At 17.4% G+C, this 8,846-nt stretch overlaps 3 protein-coding genes and 1 pseudogene across 4 annotated transcripts; 2 read left to right on the top strand and 2 right to left on the bottom strand.

The window, feature by feature from the left end:
• Positions 1 to 54: 54 nt before the first annotated feature.
• PADL01_0032900 (Plasmodium exported protein, unknown function) lies at positions 55 to 564 on the top strand (the record flags this gene model as incomplete). Its single annotated transcript, XM_028680565.1, has 1 exon — positions 55 to 564. One exon carries the CDS (start codon positions 55 to 57, stop codon positions 562 to 564), a length of 510 nt encoding a protein of 169 aa, XP_028541343.1.
• A 1,651-nt stretch (positions 565 to 2,215) lies between these two features.
• On the bottom strand, positions 2,216 to 4,039 carry PADL01_0032800 (Plasmodium exported protein, unknown function; the record flags this gene model as incomplete). Its single annotated transcript, XM_028680564.1, has 4 exons — positions 2,216 to 2,905; positions 3,168 to 3,347; positions 3,449 to 3,472; positions 4,031 to 4,039. The coding sequence occupies 4 exons, from the start codon at positions 4,037 to 4,039 to the stop codon at positions 2,216 to 2,218; spliced, it is 903 nt and encodes a 300-aa protein (XP_028541342.1).
• A 639-nt stretch (positions 4,040 to 4,678) lies between these two features.
• PADL01_0032700 (Plasmodium exported protein, unknown function) lies at positions 4,679 to 5,140 on the top strand (the record flags this gene model as incomplete). Its single annotated transcript, XM_028680563.1, has 1 exon — positions 4,679 to 5,140. One exon carries the CDS (start codon positions 4,679 to 4,681, stop codon positions 5,138 to 5,140), a length of 462 nt encoding a protein of 153 aa, XP_028541341.1.
• Positions 5,141 to 7,889: 2,749 nt separating this feature from the next.
• On the bottom strand, positions 7,890 to 8,846 carry PADL01_0032600 (annotated as a pseudogene). The gene has a single exon. A coding segment is annotated over exon 1 (957 nt).

The following is an 8,846-nucleotide window of genomic DNA, read 5'->3' as shown; positions in this document are numbered from 1 at the left end:
TTTTTTAATTTAAAAATTAAAAGATCTTTAGCTCAACATGGTAAAAAGGAATCTATGAATCGTGCCTTAACAAGAAATAGTTTAACAAAAGAAACAAGATTAAATGATAAATTGTCAAAACGAAATAATGAAATTGATACAGATAAAAATGGACACAATATGTATGAAAATTTACAGGATCAAAAAGAAAGGAATTATGGAGTAAATAAAACATTAAAAAATGAATATGAAAAATACAATTTAAAGAATACTTCATCAAAATCAATTCATTGCATGACAAGATTGAAGAACTGGTTATACAGAAAAATCTTTAAGGAAAGTAATTTTTGGATATATATGTCAACATTTACAGGTGTATTCGGAGGTGCTGCAGGTGTTAGCATGTTTTCTACCATATGTGTAGCTGGTGCAACTACTGTAGCTGGTGCAACTGCAAAACTTGCAACTTCTCTTCTTCCGGCATTTGGTGGTCTTTGGGGGTGTCTTTGCGTTTCTTATAATATTATTAATTTTAGGAACATGGATGCTTGTTACATGGTTATGGCAACACAAAGAAGTATATAATGAAACATGTGGAAAAATAATTTGTTATATCTATATTCTTGTTAAAGGTTTTCAGTTATACTTTTAATAAATAATTAATGAATTAATATATTAAAATAATTTTTATGTTCTAATATTCTATACAACTATGTTAATTTATACTTTTTAGTTAATAAAATAAAAAAAGGAAAATTTCTAATTTTCTATATATTATTTCAATATATGCATGAATTGTTTTTTTGTTTCTCTATTATTATATATCCGTCGTTAATTTTATTAATAAAATTAATAAATTCTATAATTTATTATTTATTAAAAATATATATATATTTAATATGTGTAATTATATAATAAATATATTGATATGTGTATGTTTTAAAATTCTTAAAATATGAATAATATTATTTTTATATTAAAAATAATTTTTTTTTTTTTTTCTTTAATTAATTTTAAAATAATAATATAATCCGATCTTTATATATAAAAAAAACCTTAATTAAAAAGAAAAATAATGTTATACAATTTAATAAAAAAATATATATAATATAATATTCTTTCTAAAAATTGTATAATTATAATACACTTAAATTTATTTTTATCAATATAAGGAAAGTGAAAAGGAATACATAATGTATTATTCTTAGATATATTGTCTTTTCGTCAAATAAATAAATAATAGTTGAAAAGGAAATATATGTATATATTATTAAAAATAATAAATATTAAAAAGTACATGACAAAAATACTTTATAAAGAATAATAAAGACATATTACTATAATTTACCATAAATATAATAATATTTTTATAAGTCCATAGTATTAATAATTTTAGTAATATAAATATATATAATTTAAAAAAATATATAATTATTAAAAGACTAAAAACAGAATTAGTGACATAATTTAATATTAATATTATTTAATATGTTAATTGTAAAATTAGAAAACACTATTGTTTTCTTTTTAATTATTATATTATTATATTTTCCCTATATATGTAATGCATATATAATATAAAACTTAAATACCATAATGTTTATTTGGTTAGAAATTAAATATGTTTGAAATATGTACAAATATATCAAATTAAAGAAAATAAGTTTAAATATTTAAATCATATATATATATATATATATAATATTTTGTTATATTTTACCAACACACATGATATATTTAAATGACAAATTTGAAGATTCATATTATTACTATTACAACATATTTATAGAGATTGCATATGATATGATTTCATACTTTATAATTTTAATTTATAAATGTATATTTAAGATTTATATTAAAACACTATGTATCTATATAATAATATATTATGTTTAATAAATATACAAAATAGTTAATGATATATATTTATTATAATTAAAATATAAAACAATAATCCTTATAAAGAGGATAATGTATATATTATTTACAATGAAAATATATAAGAAACAAAATTAAGAAGAAAATATTATATATCAAAAAAATACATATTAGAATTCTTTTGTTTTTAAATAATAACGTTTATATGAATATAATAATTATATATTTGGAAATTATTGAAACTATAAAAATTAATTATATTATCAATGTATTATATGATATAGAATACATTTTGTATATAATAATAAAAAAGAAATATATTACATTTTTTAAATTGTACTTTATTGAGTATTTGTTTTTAATGGCTTATATAATATATCACATCTTTAAAGTAATATTTCATTTTAGTTATATATTTATCAAAAAATTTTTGAATAGGAACAATTACTTTTTGAACATGTTCATTTTCTAAAATACCTGATTTTTTTATTACATAATATAAAAATACTAAAAGTATTATAACAAGTATAACAATTATTATTGCAGCTACTACTTTTGTAGCAGGATCAGGAGAAGCTGATGCTGCTGTACATGCTGCCTCTAAAAGTTTTAATTTTTCATAAAATTTCATAGAGTTTGCACTAGTAGCAATAGCACCAGAAGAAACCTGTAATGTAGTACTAGATTTACAAACAGCCGCCGAGAATTTTGAAAAAGCAGCAGCATATTTAATACAAACAGCTGGTGTAGCAACGATTGAATGTATAGATTTTCCTATTCCTGCTAATAAACCAAATCCAAATACATATCCTCCAATTTGATACTTATGAACTCTTTCTTCCAATATTTCATATAAAGAACTCCATAGTTCTAAAAATGATTTACTTTTCCTTTTTTTCATTTTAAAAATTTTTGGAGGTGACAACTCTATTTCTGGAATATTATTTATAAATTCAATAGTGTAGTATATTGTATTAGGTATTAAATATAAAATAAATTGGTATATTTTAAATATATTATCTTTCAATTTTGCAATTCTTAATTCTTCCTTTAGATATTCTTCATATTTAATTTATTTAAATGTGTAATATCTGGTTTGAACATAAGTCTTTTCAATTCATAATCAATCAATAAATCTTTCTTCCATCTATCGTTTTCTATTTTGTCCTTAATAATTTGATCTTTTATTGATTTAATTTCTTTAATTTCATCTTTTATATAGTTATTACATAATTTTCTTGTATCCATTATTTCTCGTTCTAAATTTTCAATTTCTTTTTTTATTTCTTTATCTTTTTTATTTTTTTTACATTTTTTTTTAATAATTTGAGTTTTTTTAATTTTTCTTTGATTATTAAATCTTTCATTAGTTGAATTTGTTCAAGATTTTCTTTTATATAATCAAGAGTTATTACATCTGGAATTGGTCCTACAGGTGATATATTAATGGCGACATTTTTTGGAGAAACATTATTAGTTCTAGGAATGTTCTGAAAAAAAAAGGGACAACGCTTATTAGTATGTTTTATAAAATAGATATTAAATAAAAGTTTAATATTATAAAATATATAAATATATATATATTTGTTACCGTGGTGTGAAGATATAAATGTATCTAAAAATAAAGAGAAAAATAATATTTTTAAATATGTTAAATGCATATTAAATGTTTTATTAGTTTATTGTTATATATTTATATTGAAATAAATGTCTTCATAATGTTTTATGTATTATATGTATTTTAATTTTTTATAATAATAATAGAAATTATACATTTAAAATTTTGGAAATGTGTAAAAAATTGTTGGCACATATGTAATTATATATGAAGAATGAAAATAATCTATGTCATATTAGATATTAGATAAAATGTAATTATTAAAGAAACATGTATATAATATAAAAATATTTTAAATATACATATGTTTTATTATTTATATTATATTTAAATGTGCAATATTGATATTATATTTAATGTACAAAAAAGGAAAAGAAATAGAATGTAATATAGCTCATGCGATATTTGTATTATTATACTTTTTATATATATACATTACAAAAATTAATTAATTATTTTATTTATTAATTTGGCTGTTTACCTATTTTTATATTTCTAATACTTTTATATTTTTTAAATAAAAATTCTTTTTATCATATATATTAAAATTATTACATTAACCATTATATTTTTACTTAAATATTATACATAAAATAAAAAAATATATTTTTATATATAAATAAATAATCCATATTGCACTAAAACCAAATATATACATATTTTATATACATATATATATTTATATAATTTTTTTCTTTTTTGTTTTTATTTCTTTCATAAATATATATATTATATAATTTTTCCATATTTATATAAAATAATTTTTTTTTTTTGATTTATCTTTTCAGCGAATTTATATAAAATTTTCAAAACATAATATATATTTTATAAAATCTTTTATATTATAAAAATATTATATATATATATAAAATAAACTTTATATATTTTTATAGTGTCTTTAATAAAACGAAGAAGTTTGTTTCAATGAATAAATTTTTTGTGTTTTTTTGTTTTATTTTAAGCTTATTTAATTCAAATAAGGTAATAATTTAAAAAGCATAATATTATAAAATGTATATATTTATTATTCATTATAGATATATATTTTTTTTCATACTATTTATTATATAATTAATAACATTATTTATAAATTTAATTATTTTTTATAGATATTTTTTGACAAATGTTTTAATATCTGTGAAAATGATAATAAAAATAATTATAATTTAATCAGACGATTATGTGAAATATATTCACATATTGATGAGACAACTGCCAAAAATGTTACAAACACATATAAAGAATCATATAAATAATGATAAAGATAATGATATAGATACATTATCTAATTATGATGTAACAGATAAAAAACCTAATTATTTTTATTTACTAAAACAAGAAATAAATGATGCAAAATATGATTACACTCATCATGTTAATTCTTTGAATAATGATTCACATAGGAATGCTATTAAAACGTTGAAAGGTAAATTAGAATTTTATGATAATCTATTTTTAGACAAAATATTAGATTTAAGGATTCAGAATAAGCATTCACCAATATTAGATTTATTCGTAGTTTCATTGTTTGAAATTTTACCTCTTTTGTGTCGACCCTTATCATTCATAATACCTATATATCTCATTAAAAGATTTTCATTTCTTCTTAAGTTTGACGAGGATCAAAGTACACGTAAACTTATAAAATATGAGAATTTGAAATAATAATATAAAATAATGTTATATGTACATTACTTTTAATATATATATATATATATATATATATATATATATATATATATATATTATATGTTATAATATTTAAATCTGACATATAATAAATCAATAAATTGTGTATATTTACTATATTATTAATTAATTAATTTTATGAGTATGTATTCAAATTGTAAATGTATAATTTTATATATTTTTTCCGTTTTATTTTTCATTATTAATAGTTTATACATGATATGATATATATATATATATATATATATGAATCTCTATAATATCCATTAATTAAATATAAATTTTTTTTTTTTTGAATTTTGTTTTGTTTTATTTATACTGAATATTTTATAATTTAATAGGCATTATATAAATATTCTAATTCATATAATTAAATATGTATTATTATACAATTATTTTACAGTTTATTACAATAAAAAAAGAACTAATTATATTTATATATAATAAGACATTTATTTTATAAGATATTAATTTACTATTTTTTTATTTTGTTCTATTCAAAATAAATGAAAGATATGTATAAATTAGATAAATAAATAATATATACATTTATTTCTCAAACGTCTTTCATAGTTCGTATCTCAAAAATACATTATATCTTTTAAAAATATAATTTATAATTATTAAATTAAGAAATATATTATTTAAAACAATATTCACATTAAACATATATCTTACAAACCTATTAAACCATAGAATATATAATGAAAACGCAAAATATATTTAAAATTACAATATAAATAAAATATATTTTAATATGAACATATGTGAATATTTATAACATCCCATTGTGCTTATATCAAATAAACACATTTCGTCCATTTTTCTTCTTTTTTTAATATGCAATTATTATACCTTTATTGATATATCTCCACATTTTGAAAAAATATATAATATATATTTTTTTAAACATATATATATTATATGATTGTTCTAGAATTTAATAAATAGATAAAAATATTCATAAATAAAATATATTATAAAAATAAAAATATATTCAATTATATAAATTTATTGATGTGACATTATACAAACATACAAAAAAATAAATATAAGGAAATAATAAAATATATAATTCCAATTAGATGATATATATTTTACAAATTTACATATATAAATGCACACGAAAATTAATATATATATATATATATATATATGTATATTTTTTTTTCTCCAACATAAATAGCTAACATAAAAAAGTTATAAAATCAAAATTGTAACGCAATATTAATAATTACATATTTAATAAGAAAATTATTTACATTTATATATTGGAAATATAAAATATTTTTACACAAAAAATCATATAACACAAATAACATATATATTAATCCTATATTTTAAAAATATTATATAAAATATATTTGTATCTCATTTATATAATGCAAATTTTCTGAAGGAGCAAAAAAATACAAATGTTTTACTAAATGAATTTTATTATATTTTAATTTTTTTATAAATATTAAAATAACAATTGTTTATTTTTTTTAATATATATGGCATATTTTTAAAATTTATAAATATAAATAAATATGTTCTTCTCTTATTTTAACATAAAAATTATTACATAAATATTTATATAAATAATAATATATATGTTTAATTTCCCACACAAATATATATTTTAAATATTCCATTTAAAAATTATTCATAAAAATATATGTTATAATAAATTTATAATTTTGTACTTTTAATATTGTGTTTATTACATATATATAAATTAAATTTATGATAAGTATACTCTTAAAATTTGTAAATATCTATTTTTAATTTAACATCCTATTTTTGTTTTTTCCAAACTAACATTATTGTCAATATAATTAACCAGAAACAATGAAATACCAAAAAAAAATATATATTCCCTTAGTTATTTGCTTATAAATCAATATGTTATATATGAATAACATAATCATAAATATTTCCATATAGTTAATATAATAAATATTATTTGAACAAAATTTGTAATATTTTATTTAATCTTATTTAAGAATTAATTAAGTCATTCTAATAACACAGTATTTAGAATTTATTCTCATTCATAATATTTAGGAAAATAAAAAAAATTATAAAAGCATTTACAAAGGTATTTAATTCAAATTACAATATGTCTACTTTATTTTCTTTTCCTTCCATTAATAAGATGAACTAATTTTAGACATATATTATTTAACAAAATACATTGACATTTATAAAAAAAAATTAATAACGTAAACAAAAGAACTTTTTCAATATTTAATTATGAATTTATTAAAAATATTAAATATATATTTTAAGAAGAATTAGAAAATATATTATATAAAATCATTAAATGTAAAACAATATGATTGATAATAATTTTACAAAATAATAACTCATATTTCGTAAAAAGTTAATATATACGAAAAAAAAAAAACATTTATATATATATAAACTGAATTATATATATATTGAAATCTAAACGAATTGAAAATATATTAATACATATAACATAAAAAATATATATATTTTTTTTAAGGTAAAAATTATAAAAAGATATTTAAAACATTATATACATACAAATATATATATTCAATATATATTTCTTACATATGATATAAACAAAAATGATATATATATATTTGATTTAGTAATTAATATATTTAATAATAATAAAAAATAAAATAAAAATAAAAATAAAAATTTTGAAATTAATTAAAGCAACCTCTATATAATATTACTATTATAATTATATTTAATTACATTATGTCTAAAATAGATTTTTAATACCTATTTTTTTCTTACTATAATAAAGCTTCTTCGTTAATCTATAGACCTGAAAAAAAAGAATTCCTGCCATAAGCAAAAATGGTATTGAGCATAATGCCGGAGTACCAACTCCAGCGACTACACCCCCTATAATTCCTAATACAGCTGCAGGGCCAATATTTAAAAACAATTTCCATCCAAAATGCAACTTTCTATATTTGTTTCTTATTACTTCATGCCATTTTAATGGATTCGTTTCAGTCTCTAAATCTATATCAGATTCTACATCGATACCACATTTCTTACTAACAATTTCCTTTACTTTGTTTAATCCATCTTTTGTCTTGTTCCCGACCATATTTGCTGTCATATCTAAAAGTTGTGGTCCACCTTCAGTAATAAGATCCTTAACTTTTAATGCACCCCCTTTTATATTTCCATACGCATCGACTATTTCTGATGCAAGAACAGTAATAGGATTACCATCATCGTTATCAGAATCATCACTATTGCTATACATATCACTATCATAATAATGATTACTTCCATAATAATTACCATTTCTATAAAAATCTTCATTGTTATAATATCTTTCTGAATCGGTTGAATTCAAAGAAACCCTATCAGATATATCTTCTTTATCAATTACAATTTTATCTTTTTTTTTATTATTCTTATTTTTATTATTTACTTTAATAGATGACTCCTCATAATCTATATCATCTATACCTTTTAAAACAGTCTTTGCAATTTTATTTGTATTATGTTTTAATCCACTTTTAATATTTCCATACCTATTCATTATATCACTGGTAAATAATTTCATTGGATTTCCTACATAATTATCATCATAATCATTATAATCATCATATTCATCATAATCGCAATATTCATCGTAATATTCATCGTATTCCATAGACACAGAACCTCTATCAGAATAATTATCATACTCCTTATT

Source organism: Plasmodium sp. gorilla clade G2 (genome assembly GCF_900097015.1).
Source record: "Plasmodium sp. gorilla clade G2 genome assembly, contig: PADLG01_00_53, whole genome shotgun sequence".
NCBI lineage: Eukaryota > Apicomplexa > Aconoidasida > Haemosporida > Plasmodiidae > Plasmodium > Plasmodium adleri (nom. inval.).
Note: the sequence above shows the minus strand (reverse complement) of the source record. Positions and strands in the feature narration are given on the sequence as shown.